Genomic DNA, 22,594 nt, shown 5'->3' with positions numbered 1-22,594 from the left:
AGGAACTACTCGTTGTGACTTGGGGCCTGAATGAAATATATCTGAATGTATTTTTTGGTTTTGATAGAAGTAATGGGCTAGACTGCAAACTACACCAAGATTGGAGACAGTGCAGCTCAGGGGAAAAGGTCTCGAAAGCCTGGTCTACACTGCAGGAGGGGATCAATCTAAGTTAAGCAACTTCAGCTACGTGAATAACGTAGCTGAAGTCGATGTACTTAGATCTACTTACCACGGTGTCTTCACTGTGGTAAGTTGACAGCTGATGTTTCCCCATCGACTCCACCTACACTTCTTGCTCCGGTGGAGTATGGAGTCGACAGGAGAGCGCTCGGCGGTCAATTTATCGCATCTAGACTAGATGCGATAAATCGACCCCCGCTGGATCAATCGTTGCCCGTTGATCCAGCGCATAATGTAGACATGCCCTAATAAGTCTGGGCCACTCAAGCACTGAAACAGCCAGCCAAAGGGACTGCTGGGCCACCCCACATCCTACGTCTTACATATCAGTTAAGTGGAGCGGGAGAGTGGGTGGCATAGAACCAGCTACACAGGCAGGGCTGAGTATGTTTACATTTAGCCTATTCTCAACCCCATATTAGTGGAAGATAGTGACAAACTGGGGCGAGTTCAGAGGAGAGGAAGAAAAATGATAAGGGAGTGAGATGGGCTAAGTTATGAGGAAAGATTAAAACATGTATAGCTTGGATATTTAGAGTGGTCTATGGGAGGTACAAGTCGGGCTAATGGAATGTAATTAAGAAAGACAAAATTTTGGATGAGTGTAGAGCTATCAGACTATGGAGTAGTCTCCCAAGGGTAGTTGTGCTACTTCCAGCATGCAGGACTTTTAAAATGAACACTGAGAAATGCAGAGTGACTTTTTCCTTCTCGTACTTCTGTGGGACTATGCTTTATTGCTGGAGAGATCTTGCAGATTGGAAATTGAAACTGAAATTGAAAATAAGTTGAGGGCATCTGATGGTTAATTACTGTAACATGAAGCATTGTTAAATGAAACTAAGCCCAAAATGTGCCCACCTGATGTTCTCTTTTCAACCTGAAGATGACATCAGTGGCATAATGGTACATTTTCTTAGCATCTAAGATTTTGTAAACTTTATGCTTCTAAACTTTATGTCTTGTATCATCCTAGTTCTTTGCTTTATGTCTCTTCGAACTATATTTGTCAAAGTGGTAAATATCTGCACTGACATCTTGTGTAAAGTAATCTGGGCTGTTGGTGATAGCTGTGTCAGCTTGTCTTCTTGTAAGTTTTATGGGTGGATGAACTGCAAAGCAAGGCTGAGTAGTTCTAGTGTCTATTCTATGTCTGAGAGGACACTTCAGTCTGATAATGGGCACCTCCAGTGCTACAGATTTAGTTATTGTAAGTCATTCCAACTTTTGTCATTGGTTTGTCAGTGACCGGCAGAACTCTGGGGACCTGGGTTCTATTACCAGCTCGGCCACTGGGGTTGCTTCGCCAGTCTGTGCCTCAGTTTCCTCATCTGTAAATGGGGACAAAGACTCTTACCTCCTTTGTAAAGTGCTTTGAGATCCATTTATGAAATGTGCCCAATATAATTATCATCATATTAGCATTTTCCTGGTGCAACATCAGCTGTAATCTATAAATGTTTACGCCAGGCTCCACTTGTATGGCTCCAAACCCTGGCAGTTTCACATGAAGGCCAGCATATTTGGGCTCTGTTAGACCAGAGTACTGAGATGATTAAAGAGACAAGGACTCTCCACAGAAAACAATCCTGCCCATGGCCTACAGACACACACAGGAACTGTTAGCATTGGCTGTAGGGATGATACAAACAGTTGTTATGGCTTACAGAGAGAAGGACTCAGATCTTTGTAGGTCTCTATAGATCCATTTTAGTTATCATAAATCAATGGGCCCTTATTGTCCACAGTGTTAAACCTGGGTGGGGGCAAGAGGGAGGGGATTACGTTTGACACCGAATATACAATAGAACATAATGGATCTTTCAGCTTTGTCCATTAAACAGCACAGAGGAAGGTAAAATTAAGAGCAAAAGTGAAGAGAATGATTAATTTATTTTCCAAAAAGGGAAAATCTTTATCTCAATAAATTCTCCAGTACTTTCCTGAGGTCACTCTTCCATGTAAACAATCACTGTCATTCTTACAAGGCTGTTCTGTGGTTGTAAATGGCAGACGAGATTGTTCCTGTGGCCACAATGGGAGTGCCCGGCTGATATTGACCGATCAGTCCTGGTTGAAAACTTTCAATTTCTATTCCATGGGAAATTCTGATATTTCAAAATATTCTTTCATCTCGATTTGAAACAAAAAGTTGAAATTTCAGAATTTTCTGTGAAATGAAAATTTTTTTTGGCAAACATCAAAAAGACCTCATTGAAGAGCTGCATTTCAATAAGGTTACACTGCTTGGTTTTGACTTTGTCTTATCTAATAGTATAGTATACTTGTTATAGTATATCGATGAAGAAACAATAAAGTCGAAACAAAGCACTTCGATAATTTTTTGTCAAAAATTTGGACAATGTCAATATGTTCCCGTGAAATTTTTTGATTTCATCAAATCACCATTTTCCAATGGAAAGCTGTTCCATCGGAAAGTTTTCAGCCAGCTCTAGTCCCTTTTAAGATATAGCACGTACTAAGCAAAAGTTTGAGAACTCCCATCTTATGCACATTGGTGCATTTAGTATCCATCACACCAAAAAAAAAAAAAGGCACTTAGCTGTGTCATGTACATCCCTGGCTTCCCATTGGCCATTAACACTTGACATGAACATTATGTTGTGCACTCTAGAGGCTAGAACAGGGGTTCTCAAACTGGGGGTCGGGACCCCTTGAGGGTCACGAGGCTATTACATGGGGGGTTGCGAGTTGTCAGCCTCCACCCCAAACCCTGCTTTGCTTCCAGCATTTATAATGGTGTTAAATATATAAAAACATGTTTTTAATTTATAAGGGGGGTCGCACTCAGAGGCTTGCTATGTGAAAGGGGTCACCAGGAAAACAGTTTGAGAACCACTGGGCTAGAACAATTCTCAAATGAGTTAGCCAAAGCCTTGGCCTACCAGATAAAATCAAGTCACCTGCTGACTTTATAAATATAAAAGTTTTGTTTGGTTTTCTTTGGGTAACTAGAGTCTCCTAAATAACAGTGAAGTACATCTAGTATAATTACTCTTACAGACCATGTATAGTATTGGGCGCATTGTGCCAAAACGGAATATACAATTATCCTCTGCAAGCTATTTAGAGACTGATTAATACTCTGTGTAAATTCACTGCATAATTCCCTTGTCGAAGAGTTATGACTGTAGCCTCAAATGAATTTTAGATGGCAATTGTAGACTGGCAGTAGAAGGAGTGAATAGGTAAAGTATAATAATAGTTAATGAACTGAAAATTAGGTAGACTTAATTTTATAATGGCAATAAAGAGAAGCTGCTCAGTTGTACATGGGATTGCACACTGAATTGGTGCAATTAAAGCTTGGAAGGATCATAACCGGTCTGTCTTTTTCTGCTTATTCTAGATTTGATCTACAAAATAGAGCTTGCCGGAGGATTGGGAGCTATCCTTCTCCTGCTTATTTTGCTTGTGACTATCTATAAATGCTACAACATAGAGTTAATGCTATTCTATAGACAGAATTTTGGAGGCGATGACTCTATGGATGGTAAGTAGTCTCTCAGGGAAACTGACTATAAGCCCAAAATAGATATCCTGGGCCCAGTGCTGAGGGACCTTAATTTTGATTGAAGCCAAGAGGTGCCTGAAGTCAATTGAAATTGAAGGTATTTAGCACCTTGAAGGATAAGGCCCAAAAATCCTATTCCAAAATCCACTGAAATTAATTGGATTTCTATTGACTTCAATGAGCAGGCAATAAAGGAATTGTTCTGAAGCCTCTTTTCTAATCCTTTTCTTGAGGACAAAGTGTGAATGGATTCCTCAGAAGAATTCGGTTAGGTGAAAATCAGTTCTGACCCATCCTCAGATTTCTTAAATTCCATTCATGTTTCCCAGCATCACACCCAATAAGAACAGTCACCAGTAAGGTGCATATTACGGATATTTCCTGCTGGACAATTTCACTATATTTGCCGATTTAAAAAAATCAGCAAAATAACGCAGTAATTATTTCTGTTAACTAATACGTCAATGCTATTTCTCCTCCCCCCCCCCCCCATCAAACACTAGTTGGGAGCAGGAAAATAATGTAATGCAGATATGTGGACTATTTCAGAGGACTGACTGGACTGGAAGTTTGATGTAAAGCAGATAATTTTTAAATGCTTTCCCCCTTCATATCTCTGGTAGGCGCTTACCTTGTCTGCAATGAGACTACTCATGCTTAATACGCATGTGCTTAAGTGCTTTGCTAGATCAGGACTTTAACTGCTAGACACATGAGGTTGGATTCACCACTGCATTATTAGCCTCAAAATCAAAGTTTTGAGATACTGTAAAACGGAAGCAACCCAGATGTGACTCAAAGGTCCATAGAATTTGTTCCATGTTAGTGTACTCTGTGTCTGCTAAAGAGCTAGAGTGGCATTTTCAAATGCTTCTAAGCCATTTGGGAACATAAGTCCAGTGAACGTCAATGCACCTGAATCACTTAGGCACTTTTGAAAATCCCACACCTAAAAAAACCCTATATTTTGGAACAGCAGAGGGGAAGGTTTTTTCCTCTTATGCAAAAATAACCAGTTCCCCCGAACTATTGCTTAGGCAGTAAGCTGTGTCAGTGTCAAAATAATAATCCTTTCTATTAAACGCTCGATGGATATGTTAAGTCAATGGGGCCAGAATTTCATCTGCTGGCTTCAAGAATGTGTCTGCATTAGTAGAACTTAGAAACTATGGTTAAATATCATGACACAAAACAAATCTCTTCCACATGGCCAGTATTCAGACTGACAATTCATCAGCTAAAGAAGGGCCAGGTTCTTAGGTGGTGTAAATTGGTGTAACTCTTTTGACTTTATTTCACATCAGCTATTTACTTTGATGCTTCACACCAGCTGGGGATGCAGCTCAGAGTGCCAGCCTCAACTCTGAATTGCCTGGGTTCTGTTGACTTGTGTTGTCAGCATCAAGTTATTGCTGTTTCTAATGTGATTTTTTTTTTCTTGTTTGCTTGGTTTTTATTTAAAAAACAACCCTGTTTCATGGAGGTTTAGAGAATGTCCTTTCAGCACACAGGTCATTTTGTGCACCTGTTAAATTCATAGACACTGACTCTGTTCGGCAGTGAGTGGGAGGTGCTGGGGGCAGAGGGAGGAGTAGGGGCAGGAAAAGGCGGAGCGAGGGCAGGGCATGCTTGAGGGAGGGGGTGGAGTGGGGGCAGGAGGAGGTGGGAAGGGAACAGAGCCTTGGGGAAGGAGGTGGGGAGGGGGTGGTAAGAGGCAGCACGACGGTAAGGCCTTGGGGAAGGGACTGAGTGGGGGCCGGGCCTCGGGCTGAGCGGGGGTGGAGCACCCACGGGAAAAGCAGAAAGTCAGCGTCTGTGGTTAAATTTGAAAAACACGGCTGTATTTCCAATGGATGTTCCAGTTTGTTTAGAGCTATTACAGCCTAGTGTCTTATCCACAGAGGCACAGGGCCTTGGTGAAATCACAGGTTCTGTATCAATATTCCTTCTGCCTATGCGTTAGGAGTGAGGACAGGCATAAAGGTACTCCTGTATAGAGCCAGTTACAGGATTGGGTCCTAAAACTTTTTCTCATTTATTTTAAATGGAGGCGCTGAAACTAGGTAGATTTGTTTTATTCTACAGTTAAAAAATATCTTGTGTAAGTTTTCTTGGGTAAATTCACATCCCGTACAGTGTGCCGCTATATTTTTAAAGAAAAATGCTAAGGATTAAAAGGTCCTATTCAGAGGCCTTTTTAAAAAAAATTAAAGCAGAGATTTTATCTAATTCACTTGACTCCAGGAGCCAGAACTCTAAGGAAGACACCAAATATCACAAAGCTGACAATAAGATCATGAGAGTTGACAACACTGAAGTGCACAGTTGGATGCATAAATGAGCATTGGTGCACAATCATTTAATTTGTGTGTGCAAATCAGATACAAAACACGTGCCTAGCTTTTTAGAAAACCAGACCCAGGAAGTCCACATGTGTTAAATACACACAGACACATGCACTTGTGTTTCCCAGAGAAAATATTTTTTCTCAATAGCAAGTTAGATTTGAAACAATGTTCAGACATTTGTTAACCTTGAGTATTAACCTGATCTACATCGTAGCTTGATTGTTTTGATTTCACTCTATTTTAGAGCCAACGACAGTGGCCATCCCCGGGGTTGGCTTTACTACCTTGGGAAGGGCCTGAACTGTTAGTGGTGACATCTGCCTCCCTAATCACCCATTGGCTGTCCTCTGAACACCTTCTGGAAGGTTCCATTGTTGCCTAGTGTGGCAGATTTTGGAACAGTCTCCAGACCTGTCTGGTTTTAACCCTTTTTGCTGCTGGTCTTCCTGACTCAGCAGTGCTGCCATCCTTGCCATTCTAGTAGTTTGCTGATATTGATGAAATGTTAGGATATCAGTTAAACTAGATCCCATGCTGCTCTGGTGATTAGAGGCAGATTTGTTTCTGTTAACTGAGCCATTGAAGGTAATCACACAAGACCTAGCTCATCATATCAAAATTTACCAGACTGTCTTAGAACCAATAGTTCATTTGAACACCCTGTTTTCAGTGTGAAATCAACTCCACAGCTAAGTAAATAAATGCCCACATCTTGTCTGCTTTTGCTCATGAACCACAGTGGACTAGATTTATCTAAGGAATATTAGGGAAATAGCCATCATTTATAGAGCAGCAATTAATAAATCACATTCTCATCAACTATTTATCTTCCTTTAATACAAAATATTGATGAACATTGACTCTGCTGTAAAGATCTTTTCCAGTTCTTTACAGAAAATTGGTGCTTAATAATCCCACTTTCACATACTTCTCTTTTCACTACATTAACAATTTGATTTTTCATTTTCTGTAAGAAATGACAACTTGTAGCCATCACTAGAGACCTTTCTGTTAAAACTTGACTCTTTCACATATGTATTTTTTCCACTATTTCTGAAATACTGTAGGGCTATAATAAAGGTAACGGCCATTAACTAAGACAACATTACAAACCCCAAACATTAAAAATGATGAATCAGGCCCAAGAAAACCCTGAAATTAGCATAAAAATCATTAGATTTTTTTAAAAAATTAATTGGGGATTCTTTATATTTGCCTTTTGGTTTTTGTACTTACTCAAGTCGTGTTTTCAGGCTTCTTTCCACAAACACAAAGGCTAGAAACTTTTTTTCTTTGAAATGCAAGCTCAGATTTTCCCCTAATCACATGAATCCAGGAACTGGGACTTGAAGAAAAAATCCAGTTATCATGAGACTCGCAATAACATTTCAAGAGTTGGCTACACTGCTAAGATGCTGTAGTACGATGTGGGTGCAATTGTCCCCACCTTGTTCTTGTGTGGGTGCGTAGGCTGGGTGGGGGAAAGTGGCACAAACAACCTTACCCTCTGTTGTGCCCCTTCTGCCAACTCAAGGGCTAGGCCAATTATACTGCTTCTTTAAAGTGCCACCAAAGGTGCAAGCCATCCCTCCACATTAACCAGCAGAGCTGGCCAGCAGCTAAGAGAGGAGCTCAAGTGAGTCAGGCAGTGAACTCTGGGAAAGTCTAGGTTTGGTTAAGGCACAATAACTACTGGAGTTTCCCTGGGGGTGGTGCAGCTCTGCACTTCTTCCCTCCCCCTCCCCCACCCCCTGCCCAACATACACCTGTACCAATCAGGCACAGTCTGGTCCTTCATTATGTATAAAGGATAAAGAAGCCCAAGCTGCAACATTTGGACTTTCCCAAAGTCTGTTCGCGTGTGGGACAGTCTCCAATGCACCTGTTTACCTTTTGCTGAACCATACAAAGCCATAATTTACCAGCTCAGCATGCGAAGGGAAAAGAGGAAGTGACAGATGAGTGCTGTCTTCTTAAAACTTCTATAAAAAGAGTTGGATAAAACGAGGCTTATGAATACCCACTGATAAAGCCATATGGAGTTGAAAGTTATGTATAAAACCAGGAATAATTCACAATCTCTATTATGCAATATGGAGCACTTGTGTTTCACCATTAAAAGTTTTTGGCATAATGCAGTGGTTTTTAACCTTGATATTGAATGACCAGGAAGAAAATATTTTCACCCGTACTGCATTCCTTACACGTGCAAAATCTCCACTGACCTCATGATAGGAGTTATGACACACAAGGGTTTCAGAACTAGGCCACAAGACAGTTTACCTCTGCCTAGTCCATTTACAAACAGATGACTGTGAATAGGCGTTTGTTTTTCTACAGACAACAAGGAATACGATGCCTATCTCTCTTACACCAAAGTGGATCCAGATGCATTAGACTGCGATAATAACGAAGAGGAGCAGTTTGCACTTGAAATACTGCCAGATGTTCTGGAAAAACATTATGGATACAAACTCTTCATTCCAGATAGGGACCTGATTCCTAGCGGGAGTAAGTACTTCTGAACTTTGGGTTTAATCCTGTGTGATGCTATTGGGAAGGCATGTTAAGCTAAGTTACAGTTCATTCTCTTTGCAAGACTGCTTTCAGAACCTCAAGAGTTTCCTAAATACACCAAGGTGTGACCTCTGGCTTAGGGTCTGATCCTGCACCAGTGAAGTCAATGGGAATTTTGCCATTCACTTCAATGGAAGCAGGATTGGATTCTGCAGAACGGTAAGCCATGGTAAAAAGGCTGCTAGGAAGGGTGATCGGTACACAGCACATTTCTAGTGTATCATTTAAAATGGGATTCTCTCAATAATTATCATTCAGGCAAATACTTATTTGTCCACAGCAACCTTACCAATACAGCGTTTCCTAGTGTCTTCTACTTTTTCTGATTTTAGTGAGCCAATATTATACTTCTGTTTCCAAGTTAACAACATCAGTTGAGCTATTTTTAAACTAGCGTTTTGTCCGAGTGCTGCATTGATAATTTGTACTGTGTAAATAATCCCAATTTTTCAAAGGGATGTGCACTGTTCAGTTATCTGATTCTGTTGCCCATTTCTAGTTAGTGAAACGCAGTTGTCCATTTCAGATCAATTTCACTGCAATGTCCCAGTATTCTGCTGCATGTGTTGATGTCTGTAACCACAATGACACATCTATAGCGGGGTTGGTTTTTTCCTGATTTGTTGTGGGACAAGTAAAAAATGACATTGTAATGTGCATAATTTTCATGGATTCTGCACGCATGGTTTGTTTGCATTTATACCGTGTGTTTTTGCCAAATAGTTGAGATGCTCCTGTGAGAAATATGCTTTTGAATATTAATTTAGTTTGCAATGTCTGTATTCAGTTAGCTTCCACTAAGACATGTTAGAACAGGGAAATATGTACCTCTGTGTATGTGTTATTGTAAAAGAAATATAAACATAAAACCCGACTATGTCTGCTCCTAAGTAGATGTACAGAAAGCCCTGCCCTATACTGAGGCAGTTATAATCAGCTGCTTTAGCAACTTGCCTGCAAAGGAACCTGATAATGTTTACCCAGTACCACCAACCTCCACCGCACACCCCCAAAATTTGGGCATCTTATCCCTTAAGTATGTGGATGAATTGGAAGCAGGGCCACAGCTTTGCCCCCGCCTTGCTAGTCACAGAAGTAAGACCAGAATGCACACTGCCTCTTTGTTACACATGGAGCGAATGCTTCCCCGGCGTTTCTGAAGGCATTGTAGCTGTCCCTGCATTTGCAGCCTGTAAGCTATGGCTACTTACCCTGTCCCCACTGCAGTGCTCCTTTACCTCTACAAGCCATCAAATAGGGTCTGACCTTACACCACTGAAGAGCATTGCAGAGTTGGTGCCTATCAGCCTCGCATATCATACCGCTTCTTAGCAGGAGATAGAAAAGTCAAAACGTTCCCTTCTCTCCCCAAAAGAAACTGCTCAGTGGAATTGAAAGGGTTAAATGCCTAGGCAAGACTGTTCTTTCCTGGCTCAAAGTGCAAACCAGGAAGTGTACTCCTTCCCGTCTGAGAAACGGTTACATTAATAGGTGAGATCCTGTTGAGAGAAAACACAGATATATTTGCCATAAAAATCCCAGTGGGCTTGATCACTAGCAGGGATTATAGTAAGTAATTGTGGTTCAGATACAGTCCGTGCAGCAGGTTTTTATTTTGTTTGTTTAATGTAGTAATAGTACAAAGTGAATTAGAGAGTTTCAACGTATCCTTTTAATGATAAACATATTGAAGGTGAAGATTTATCTGACATGAGTCTGTTTCTCCCAGCTGCTGCAATAACTAGTATGCAATTTTATTTTTGACTACCTGTCATTCAGACACTCAACAAATACTTGTCATCATACTTTGGGTATTCATTTAACATCTCCTGGAATGCTCATTTTATGAACATTCACAGATTTAATATCTCTTTTCTCCTCTCCATCCTCTCTGCTTCAGCATTATGAAAGGGCTTGATTCTTTCATATAGAACCTCGAGAATGCTTAATCAAACTTAATGACGACAATGCAGAAAAAAATATGTACTTGAAATTAGCATGATTTGTGTGCCTGGGATTTGTGAAAAAAAGGAACTGTATTTCTAGAGGAAAAATTAGACTTTTGTTAAAAAATGTTCAGACACGCAAGCGTGTACCTGCATATACATATGGAACATACCTACTATTTAATATTGATTTTACATTACAAAGGGTTATCTACGGTAGATTAAAAACAGAACAGACAGAATAGACTGCATAGGCGCTCCGGAGAAGAAACACACAATGTATTTTTTAACGAATCTCTCAAAAGCAACAGTTCTGTCGGACTATCTGGTTCTTAGGTGCAGATTCCTTCAGAGGGAAAAACTGATTTATTTTTCTAGCGAAATGCTTTCATGTACTGTATTTTGTCATCTGATGACACTCAGTATAACGCAGCACTTTCCCACCAGATGATCTGGGGTGTTTCTTCGTATAACTTTTCTTGTGCATTTAAGATGATAAGATTCCAATACTATAGTCAATCGTGAATCCTTTGGAAGGCTGGTTTCAGATCATCTCTGCAATTGTAAACTGCTGCCACAGGAGGGTGTCCATTATTGCTCTGACTTCCCGGCATGAGGCAATGCATACAGTTGCTCTCTGGACTGGGAAGTATCCAAGTATAGATTTGTTAAATAGTATTTGATGGTTTATTTTGTCTCAGGGCATTTTTGAACAAACTGAAAAGCTTACCTCAGTAAAATCAAAGGGCAAGTTTGATTGTGGTTTAATCAAGTTGATTCTTAGCTTAGCCGCTGGAAAAAAAATATAATTGTCTCTCTAGGTGGAGGTCTTTAAGAACAGAATGGACAAACACCTGTCAGTGATGGTCTAGGTATACGAGTTCCTGCCTCAGCAAAGGGGGGTGGATTAGGTGACCTCTCAAGGTCCCTTCCAGGTCTACATTTCTATGATACTGTCTTTATATGCACGATATAGAGCCAGATGGGCAAGCTACTCGGGGGGAGTGAATGGGCCATAACCTAGCCTCAGATACCCAGCAGAGAATTCCCCTGTTTGAGAGGGAACTTCCTGCTGGTATGTATGCACCATATTCAAGCCCTGCACTTGAGCTCCCGCTCTTGAGTCATGGGGAGTGCTGGGAACAGGAGGAGCCATACGGGGGGGAGCATGTGCGGCAGCTGTCGTTGTCAAGTGGGTTCCGGCAGCACAGATCAAAAGGCATCTTCCATTTTGGAAAGTGGGAATCTGGCTTGCAGCGGCCAGACCAGACGAAGGCAGATTGCTGCTTACAGCAGTCTCTGCCTTCTGTGTTATGTGATGCGTGAATAAAAATAATATCATAGCAAAATACGAATGATCTCTGCCTTCCTGAGAGAAACACGGGGAGGGAGGAGGTGTAATGGAGTCTGCTTATGTTGGGATCCCCAAAAGCAAGAAGACCTATTTGTAAGTCTATTTCAATAAACTAACTGGGTATCCCTAAACCTCTGACTTCCAGAAACTGGAACTGGACAGGGGATGGATCACTCAATAATTCCCCTGTTCTGTTCATTCCCTCTGAAGCACCTGGCTCTGGGCATGGTCAGGACCCCAGGCACGCCGGGATGCCAGGCACAGAGGGATGCCGGGCAGCAGCAGAGCCCCACACATGGGGCCGGCAGCCCAGAGGGACCCCACGCTCAGGGTGGCAGCCGGGACCCTGGGTGGAGTTTAACCATTAACAGAAACCGATAAGCATCAAGCTTATCGGTTAACCAGTTAAACTCTTACATCCCTATTCTGTGGACAGTTGTGATTTTCATGAAATGCCATTTTCTAATGGAAAAATGGTCTGGTGGAAAATGTTCCACCAGCTCTAGCTGTTATATGGATGCAATAAAAGCATGAAATCCCGAAGTTCTTGCTCAGTGTTTTACTCAATCCTTACTCAGAATATAGTAATTGCCTGACAAATGTCTTAGTAACTGAATGAGGACCTCAGGGTTTGGACCTGAGTGTTTAGTGGGGTAAGTTCTATGACCTAGAAAACTTCCTGTAAATCTTGTTGCTGGGTAATCAGCTTGCCCAGGGGGACTCCAAGTTCATCATAATTTGATGAAGCTGAAGAATAGAGGAGATGACACAGAAGAACCTTTCAGCCATTGCATTATTCAGAAGTAGGGGATATTTAACATTGGTCACTATATATTGCAAAGAGGATACTGATGTTGATGGAATTATAATTGTCACAGAGGAAGAAGAAATTCAGCTTTCACTTCTGGGGTCCTGGATTGGTTACAGTTTGAGGTGAGCCTGGACCGGAACATACTTCAATCCCTTTCTCTCCCCATTCCCTACCGAAACTATGGAAAAGCCTTGGTCTGTATCATAACCCTGGTCTTACTTCTGTGACAGGCTGGATTGGAACCCTGAATACTGACACCCTCAAATGCTGGGGTAGTTCATATCCAAATCCAGAGTGTGGATCCAAACTTCACAGCTCAGGCCCCGCTCTACGTGCAGTGCAAATTAATTTGTTGGTCCAGTTCGTAGTAGATATGTGTCCACATCAGTCTGTGTAATTACACTATAGTGTATAGTTACAACACAGTTTGACACAATTTGACACAAATTGAACAAGAGATCAAGGGCTATAGTAACACGCCAACCCAACTCACACTTATCCTCCTAACAGTTGGATAAAATCTCTTGAGATGCCAAAAGCAGGATGAGCGGGTGCCATTTCATCCAGAATATTGCAATAAAGCACATTGGTAGCTAGCAGGCCCAGATTGTAGAGAGTGGATAGTTTGGGGGCTTAGGCACTGAACTATAGCTGGCTCTGCCAATCTTCCTTTGTGACCTTGGGTAAATGATTTAATCTGACTGCTCCATCTCTACTATTTAGCCCAAGTGAAGGGAGAGAATATGTCTCTGCTCTCGCCCTACCCTTCCACCTGTAGATGTTATTGCCCTGTTAATTTCCAGGTCCTTTTTCCAGGGGCTTTGCTTGACCACTGCAAAAGAGGGGAGGGAGTTGGCAGGCCCCATGCTTTCCCCATATTCTTGTCCAGGCCTAACATACAGGCTAGCCATACAAGTTTTCTGAAGATAACTATTAGGAATAGGGCTTCCAAACCCAAATGATCTGGGGGCCTATTCCTCCCTGGTATAACTCTGGCCATGTACCAGGGAGGATGTTTGCTTTTTATTCACTTTATTTACAGGTAGGGTGACAAAAGGGAACCAGTTCATTGAAACCAACTCAGCTGAACAATAACAAACTGAGAGCTACAGGTTAAGAAGGAAGGTTTAACATAATGGGGGATTTCCCCTCCGGCTTGTCTTGTTTTATCTTATTTTTGTTCTAGCACCTATTAGCAAAGGCGATTTTATAAACTGGAACTAATAAATACATTCATTGCGATATGTGCTGCATAAGGCAGTAGATGGCTTTGGTATTTGAACTTTACGATTTCCTTTAGTGTCTGATGTGAGATCCTAAAAAAAATCTTTATGTAATAACGCTACATTCAGAATACATAATACAGGCATTATAGTGCTACTGTATTGACCGTCCATTGTGTTCCTCTTTACTTCTTTGCTTCTCTGTGTCAGCTCCCAGTCAAGTCTGACTCACAAATGCTAGATGGGAAATTACACAGCTTGCATGGTGAGACTTGGTGCTCCCACTACCCTTTTCTGTGTTACTTCTTGCTCTTTTCTTTTGCTACAAAGGGGAGTCCCGATTCTGCAAACCAGAGGCTAATGTGTTTTCTTATCACCTTCTTTAACGAGCTTATACCCCCACTAACAGAAAAATTGCTGTGCCTCTTGAATTTTGTAGGGTTTGGGTTCTTTGTTCACTTTCTCATCCTCTTCTACAGTACAGTACCCACCAGCCAAAACAGGAGACAAAATGGACCACATGTTGCCTGAATCAAACTCATAAGTAAAACGTAAAAGATGCCTTTTGCCTATTTTGATCAATGTTGAACATTTCTCCTTCCGTTTTATTTTGTTTGGTTTGGTTGGGGGGGTTGTTGTTGTTTTTTAGGTTGTTTGTTTTTTTGTCAGTGGCCATGCTGCTTCACTGCCCTTTGAGAATCTTTATGGTCACAAAATGCTGCTGATCAAAAGCAAATTATCTTGATCGAGACAGGAAGCAGACTTTCCCCTTTGAACCTCACAACTTCCACTCCCAGTCCCTCTCATTTCTGGCCAGATCCTCAACTGGTGCAAATCAGCATTGAGCTGTTGAAGTCAATGCAGCTACGCTCATTCCTACCAGCTGAAGATTAGTTATGCCACTCCAAGACATACAATTGCACTGAAGTAGTTCTGTGTTGCTTATGAAATTTGCAGAACTTTGTGATTATTTTTTTCTTTCCGACTGGTGGTAAAATTGGCAGAGGAGATTTCCCCTACTTAAGTTTCACATCTGAAATGCTTTCTCAGCGCTCTGTTTCACAGATGGCATAAGAGCAACAGCAGAATATTCTGCGCCTGTTGCAAGAGAATATCAGCCTGCCTGTTTCACCACAAGCAGGGACATTACAGAGAGGGCAACAATGTTGGCTTTGTTTTAGTGCACGTTTTCCAAATCACAAGGCAACGTTCCCCTATAAAAAATAAATGTGGTGATCAGATCTTGTGTTAGGCCCCAGCCTCTGTCCACCACCACAAGGGAACTGGATTCTGGCCATAACTTGACAGCAGAAAATTCTCCTAGAAGAAGAGACCTTCCTAGTGGTGTGATGCCAGTACAGCCAGCTCCTGTACCAGCCACCCAGCCTAGCCCCACATGGTGTATTCAAGGGTGGGGCTGTGCTGATCCTCCACTGGTATAAAGCCCCTTAGGACAATAGCCATGTGACATAAGTTAGTGCAGCTCCAAGACTCCCTGAACTCATGCAGGAATCTGGCTGGTACAGACTCAGGTAGTCACAGGCTGGAACTTGGCGTACTGCTGTGAAGATATTGGAATGATTGTGTATTTATAGGCCGAGCAGTTTCAAGACCTGCTTGCCTTTCCTTTGGGATGCATAGAAGGGTGTGTCTAGTTGTGTGCAAGCCACTATTCTCAACTCCATCCTCACTGCCCCAAAGGATCCCTTGTTCACTGGTCAGGTCTATTTGTGACCCAGCTGCAGACTTGAGGTTTGAGAAAGGACGCTGAAGGTAACCTTGTAAGGGCTAATTCTAGTCGCCTGTAGAAAGAGCTCTAAATGTCCACCAATTAAACTGCACACAGCAAAATAAAGGAGAAACACAGAGGGGTGAAGAGCTCACAGGGGGAAGCCAGGGTGTCTTTTTTCCCCCAGAGCGCCTCTTCAGCTATAGAGGATGTAAGAGCTAAGTCTGGTGAGTTTTCAATTGAATTGATATAATATTAGCTTTATTGTTGCAATTAAAAATATCACCACAGTTTCATTAAAAAGATAAGTGCAATGGATTGATTTTTTTAAAAAAATTTGTGTGATTTGTAACAGACATGCATAGTACCTGCATAGCTATGCATAGTATTAAACTGAATATGTGGGACTTTCTGATACTGACTGAAGAATATTGTGTCCTATGCAATAAAAATGCTCTTGTACAAACCCGTAGTCTGAATTTCTTGAAGGAGGAATGAAAATGTATCAGGAAAGATGCATGATGGTTTGTTGTTTTACTGTATCTTGCAGATCCAACCTCTAATGATGAAGCTTCCCACCTAACTTCTTTCTTTTTGGGAGCAGAAAGAAAGGAAGAAAATGAAGAGTCTGAGCTGTTGATACATTGGGATAATCTCTTTCCATTGTATTGAACATTTCTACCTTTCCTTCAGTTTTGTTTCACCAGTTCTGCTGATAGCTTTCCTATTGCTGCTGATTTTCACCCTGATTTTAATGCTGAATTTTCACTTCAATAAGTAAACATTTTAGAGAGAGAGAGCAATGTTTTTTCCTTAGAAAATATCAATTTAAGAAAAAAATATCAAACTGTATATGCTGCATGAGTAAACGATCATAACACTTTAACTAAAAAGATTGTTGCATAAACATTTGTACTGTATGTGTATGTCTTGAAATTTTTGTTTGTCTATAGGGTGTATAAAAATTTGCTTTTTTCATATGTGAAATAATTTTTTCTTGCTGCTAAGTGGTGAAATAAAACGCTGGTAAAGGCAGATTTTATGCTAAATATACCCTGAGTCTCCTGAAATGAAGATATTTTTGAATGTTTGTTGGCCTATTTTGTAGCTATCTATTTGGTGGGAAGTGGTGTCAATAAGCATGCCGCGGCATTTTGCCTGGGACTATAAAAATAAGTATTACAGTAAAAGATGTTGATCAATGAAGTGTACTGTAACCATTCGTCCTGCTAGAGGTCAGTATGTGTAAGAGAGATCCTGCCCTGTGCTGAGTAAAGGCCTGTTGTGTGCAGCTCCTGTGTCTAAGTCTTCATTTGTAACACATGCCATCCCTCCTTTCTCAGACTGCATGCTTTTGAGTAGCATAGCTGCGAAGGACAGTTTGTGTAATAAAAAGTAAAGTGTTACCAGCAAAATGATATGCAACCAAAACACATTTTTTTCTGTTCTCACTACCTTTATCGCTGTTTATTATTTTTCTGGGCCTGATCCAACACCCACTGAAAGCCTTTCCATGGCTTTGAATGGTTTGGGGTCAGGACTTCTGTAAATAGATATAAAGAGGTCCATGTCAGATTACTTTCATTGGCCTCTCTCCCCCATTCTCCTTTGTCAGGCTTATCAAACACACAAACTAAGATTCAACCCCCAGAATATATTCTGGGCTGATAAATTGACCTTGTGAAATGGGAAGATGGTGTACAGCATCTCTGCTTACACCAATACCTTGCAAATGTTAGCATGCATAAATACAGTAGACTATATGGGGGGAGGGATAGCTCAGTGGTTTGAACATTGGCCTGCTAACCCAGGACTGTGAGTTCAATCCTTGAGGGGGCCACTTGGGGATCTGGGGCAAAATCAGTACTTGGTCCTGCTAGTGAAGGCAGGGGGCTGGACTCAATGACCTTTCAAGGTCCCTTCCAGTTCTAGGAGATAAATTAAATATATTTTCCTTGTCAATGGTACCTCAGAAAATAAACGCCTCTGAGTAATTCTATATTTGCTTATGTTTTCCATTTGTTGGGGTTTTTTTCCCCCTATCATCTAATGACGATTCTGTTAATTATCTTGTGTACGTAGAAGCATAGATTTGCAATATTAAAACAGATCATTGGACCTCCAAGATTGATATCATTGGACCTCCAAGATTGTGGTCAATGTGTGTACAAAACGGTAAAAGCTGCCCATGCTGTACCTTTCCAATAACATAATTTGTACATGTGGTGATGGAGGATTCCTTCCCGAGCTCCGGTTAGCTACAATCCATGCACCCTGAAGCATCCTCGTGTCCTTCCGTTCTTTACACCTCGAAGCATAAGAACTGATTACTGTACCTTAGCTTGCAACCCAAGAAATGTTAGTAATGGCCATAGCATGTGTTGTGAATTTTATACTTTACACAAAAGTTACACTGATCTAGAGCTAAAACTTTTCCGTAAATGAAAAACAAATATTATCATTTGTAAGTCACTGAAATGCAGCTGAACAGTGAGGAAGTTAAATCAATCTTAGCTATACTATGATTAATATGGGGAAACCATTAGGAGCTAGACTTTTTTCCTTTTCTAAGTTTTATGTAAATAGAGAGATGGTGTCTATTAATGTCCAATCATATTTTTATTGTAAAGCTCCATTAAATGGTGTGGGATCAGACCCTTAGTGAACCTTAGTATTTTAGTATACTTAATTGCAAGGCTAATGTTTTAACACAATAGACTTCTTTATTTTATTCTCTCTCTCTTTCTATAATTTGTAGCATACATTGAAGATCTCACAAGATGTGTTGAGCAAAGCAGAAGACTCATTATCGTGTTAACTCCAGACTATGTTCTCAGGAGAGGATGGAGTATTTTTGAGATGGAAAACAGACTCCATAACATGCTAGTCAGTGGAGAAATCAAAGTTATTTTGATTGAGTGTACTGACTTAAAAGGCAAAGTGAATTACCACGAAGTGGAATCTTTAAAGCACACCATCAAACTTCTCTCAGTGGTCAAGTGGAAAGGACCAAAAAGCAGCAAACTGAATTCTAAGTTTTGGAAGCGCTTAGTCTATGAAATGCCAGCGAAGAAAAAAGAGGTTTTATCTCGGCGCCAAGTCCTGGACTCTGCAGAACAGGGACTTTTTGGAGACCTCCAAACTGTACCGTCTCTTGCTATGACAGGCGCCTCTGCCACTTTTGTAGCATCTCAAGCAGATTTAGCCGATTACCATCAAACGGATTCCATGCAAATGAGACATTATTGCAGAGGATACGAGTATGACATGTCAGCAGCAACCTTGCCAATAGCTTCCATAAGTAATCACCACACCTATTGTAACATACCCTTGACACTACTAAATGGACAGCTACCTCTTAATAATACCATGAAGGACACCCAAGAATTTCACAGGAACAACCCCTTGCTACCTTTATCATCCCAGGAACTTAGCTTCACAAGTGATATTTGGTAGTGAAGATGAGAACTCTTTTGAGATGCTTTCTGAGCACCATGAAGACAGATTTTTAAAGAACATTAAATCAATGCCATGGGGTGCCGAATCAGATTGGAGGCAGAGACACATTTACTCACTTTTGTACCTGAATTTTTAGTTTACATTTCCAAATTATTGACAAAGGGGACCTTCTTTTGTAGTTCAATATGTAGCTCATATCATTTAATGTACAGTTGTATTGATTCTTTGAAGGGGGAAAATATATCCTTTGATTTTAACATATATGTTTTACAGTCTGGTATGGATGGAAGTTCAATACTGTATATGATCTCCGACACCCATCTTTATGTAATGGGATTTCATCTATTTACACAGAATTTAAAAAAAAGAAAATATAAACTTTAGTACAGATTGCAAATTCTAAACTTAACATGCTATAAAAGAAAATATGTCTTTGTAGAGCACACTGGGTGAACCATTCTCAAAAGAAAACCGTAGGCAGCACTTCCCATAAGGTTGTCACAAGTACATTTTAGAAGAGGACCGGCTGATACACCAATGTGGATGAAGACTTACTAGTTTATCAATAAAGTGCACAGTAACTGCAGAATAAATCAACTGCTCATATCAGCATCCATTCATTTTGGTATTGAGGCATATCTTATTCCTAGTCGATGGTTAGCTGTGTGTTTTTATTAACAAATTATTAGCATATTGTCAGATGTTTAGGATGATTCCAAACAACTTTTCTGTGGTTTATTAGATTTCACAAATGTTACAGTTTTAAATGCCATTTTTTAAACATTTCAAGTACAAACTTCATTGTCTGTTAACAAAATCATGATTTCTTAAACTCTCCTGACGTGTTGTAAGATTTGTACTAATGGCCATGTAATTTTACATATTTTTTTCCAAAACTGAAACAGTTGCAATTTAAAATGTACATGTTACTGAGAATACTAGCAATAGAAAATTAATACAGCAATATTCAGAGATTAAGAGCTAAATTATTCAGGTTTACTACTAATATGACTTCAATTGCAGTGATAATCATCTGAAATGTAGTTATGAAAGAGAGAATATGCTGTCTCTATATCTACCTGTCAATTTATATATCTTTTACTATGGCTCAAGCACAAGTATTTCTTTTCTCAGTGCTTCTAGTGATACATTATGTAGATTGGGCTGCCTAAGCAGCTCTTACGGTCAGTTCATGCATCTCTTACTCATGTGAGTAGTTTATGTGTCACATGAGAATAATGCTACTTCTCCTTGGTAAGCATTCTGAGCTCTAGGGATAACAATCATTCTCCAAGTCCTAAGTATCATTAATTATTTAATTGAGGAGTCTCTTGGAAACCATTAGGATTTGTAAGGACTAATCGCATGATTAAGGGTTATAGAATTGGGCCAATGGAGACAACAGCGTTTGAAGAAAAAGTTCTGAATAACAGAGGCAGGAACCAATTCTGTAGTTCTTAGCAAGGCAAAACTCCCATTGACTTTAGTGTTTTGCCTCTGTAAGGGCTGCAGGATCAAATCCAGAAATATGTTTCTGGAAGACAATGTGTCCCACATTTTAATATCTTTTTTTTAGTCTTGCTGCTTTTTGATTGCATAAGTTAAAGTTTGCACTCTGCACATAGCTGCCTGTGGTTCAATCAGTAATCAAGGTATAGTAAATTCTAACATTTTGTAAATGTTTTTTAAATCATAAGTGCAGTAAAATTAAAATGAATACCAACTTAAGATCAAAAGAATTAAGTATTTGCCCAAAGGTCATAAGAATGAACTCAAATGTGCAATAATTCATAAAGTTCTGTATTTTTTCATTGCTTCTCTCACAATATTTATCAACTTTCTCTTGCACCCCTTCACACTAGTTATGAACTGTAATATTTTCATTCTGTTCTCAATACAAGTTTATTTTGTTTTTCTAGACATACATGCATTTGACACTAACAGTAAATGTGGAAACTAGAAATGATAGTAATTTATTACAAATGTGGAACTATAACTTACTCTTTTGTAAAGTTAAGTTCAACATATGTAGGTATTTAATATAAATATTTTTCTATTGAGAAAGAAGGTGATTTTACCTCCATTATAAATACATGTATTTAAAAAAAATGAAATTTACAACGTTTGCACTGTTTTATAAGTGTTACAGATTGTATTTACACTGGTTATGTTCTTTAATGCAAAGTGTAACTTAAAAAAAAACTAAAACAAAATTCTGCATGAAGAGAGTTGCATATGTTTAAGTGAAAAGCTGTACTTTATTTTCATTTTCACATTCTTCTAAAATCTTCTTAATTCACATAGAATGTTCAGTGAGATTTTTAAACCTACTAGTTCTGTATTGAGCATGCAAACTCTGAAAACATGCAGGTCTATCTGCTTCTTTTATTTACAATGATTAAACATGGGTATCAATTTGAGTTGCTTGGCCACAATATGTATCTCAGAACAGTAGATACTCAACAACAAAATGCAGTCACATTTGCATTGGGGTAACATGAAAAGAACAGTTTTTCTGTCATTTTTCAGAACACATTGTGTATCTATGTATCTATATATTTTAGTCATAGATGACAAATCACACTCTGCTTTTTAATCTGAGATTTACAATTGTGTATCACATACTGCTACAATATATACATAACTTGGAACCTGCCGTAGCCCTCTGCTTTGAGTATGGGAAAGGGGAATAGGTCTTGCAAGAGATACCACTTATTTTAATTCACATTACAAAGAAATTATGGTACATGGTGGAATTCTAGTTTTGCTTAAGTAGCAATTAAGCTTCTGGATAAATTTTGTCAAAGGGTAGAATTTAGAGTTAAGTGGGACCCGAGTGGTGCGTAGACAATGTGCTGGTCCACTGTACCTGGGGTGAATTTAACCTAATGGGCCCTATCAAACTCCCATTAAAGTCAATGAGAGTCTCTCTATCGACTTCAGTGAGAAATGGATTGAGGCCAAAGTGGCTTTTGTCCTAATATGTTCCAACATACCCATGAGAACGTCATTACCTGAAATAAGGAATTGCATCCAACGTGTTTAGCTTTACTTTCTTTAGAAAAACAATGTATTTGTTCTACTTGCTTAGAGAAAGAGATTTTGGCTGGCAGAAAATAATTAGCAATGCAAAATGGCCATGAAGAGATGGGAAATTCAAAAGGAGGGAGGGGAATAGCAGCAAACTGAGTAATGTGCAGGCTCCAGACTGCAACTGGCTCTATGGATAAGCAAAGGTCTAAATGGTAACCACAAGGTTATTCTGGTTTGGGATGACAGTCATCTTTTTAAAATGGCATCTATAGCATAGTAGTATTTGAAAACTATTTTACATACATTTGTCCTTTTGTGTGAAACACCTTCCAAAAAATCGAGTAGGAACGAAAAGACAATTTATAAAAATGAGATTCATAAAGCTGGAAATAGAAA

General features: G+C 39.9%; 1 protein-coding gene across 5 annotated transcripts in view; it reads left to right on the top strand.

Annotated features, from left to right (window-relative positions):
* Positions 1–21,729, top strand: part of IL1RAPL2 (interleukin 1 receptor accessory protein like 2) — a 556,797-nt gene extending 535,068 nt beyond the window's left edge. For 3 of the 5 annotated variants that reach the window (XM_054038767.1, XM_054038768.1, XM_054038770.1), the window contains 3 exons: positions 3,554–3,697; positions 8,389–8,577; positions 18,465–21,729. In XM_054038767.1, coding sequence (XP_053894742.1) covers positions 3,554–3,697; positions 8,389–8,577; positions 18,465–19,162 — 1,031 coding nt within the window. In that variant the 3' untranslated portion in view covers positions 19,163–21,729. The remainder of the gene's footprint in view (positions 1–3,553; positions 3,698–8,388; positions 8,578–18,464) is intronic. The other 2 variants (XM_054038766.1, XM_054038769.1) reach the window with 2 other exon arrangements.
* Positions 21,730–22,594: the final 865 nt, after the last annotated feature.

Source organism: Malaclemys terrapin, chromosome 9, assembly GCF_027887155.1.
Source record: "Malaclemys terrapin pileata isolate rMalTer1 chromosome 9, rMalTer1.hap1, whole genome shotgun sequence".
NCBI lineage: Eukaryota > Metazoa > Chordata > Testudines > Emydidae > Malaclemys > Malaclemys terrapin.
Note: the sequence above shows the minus strand (reverse complement) of the source record. Positions and strands in the feature narration are given on the sequence as shown.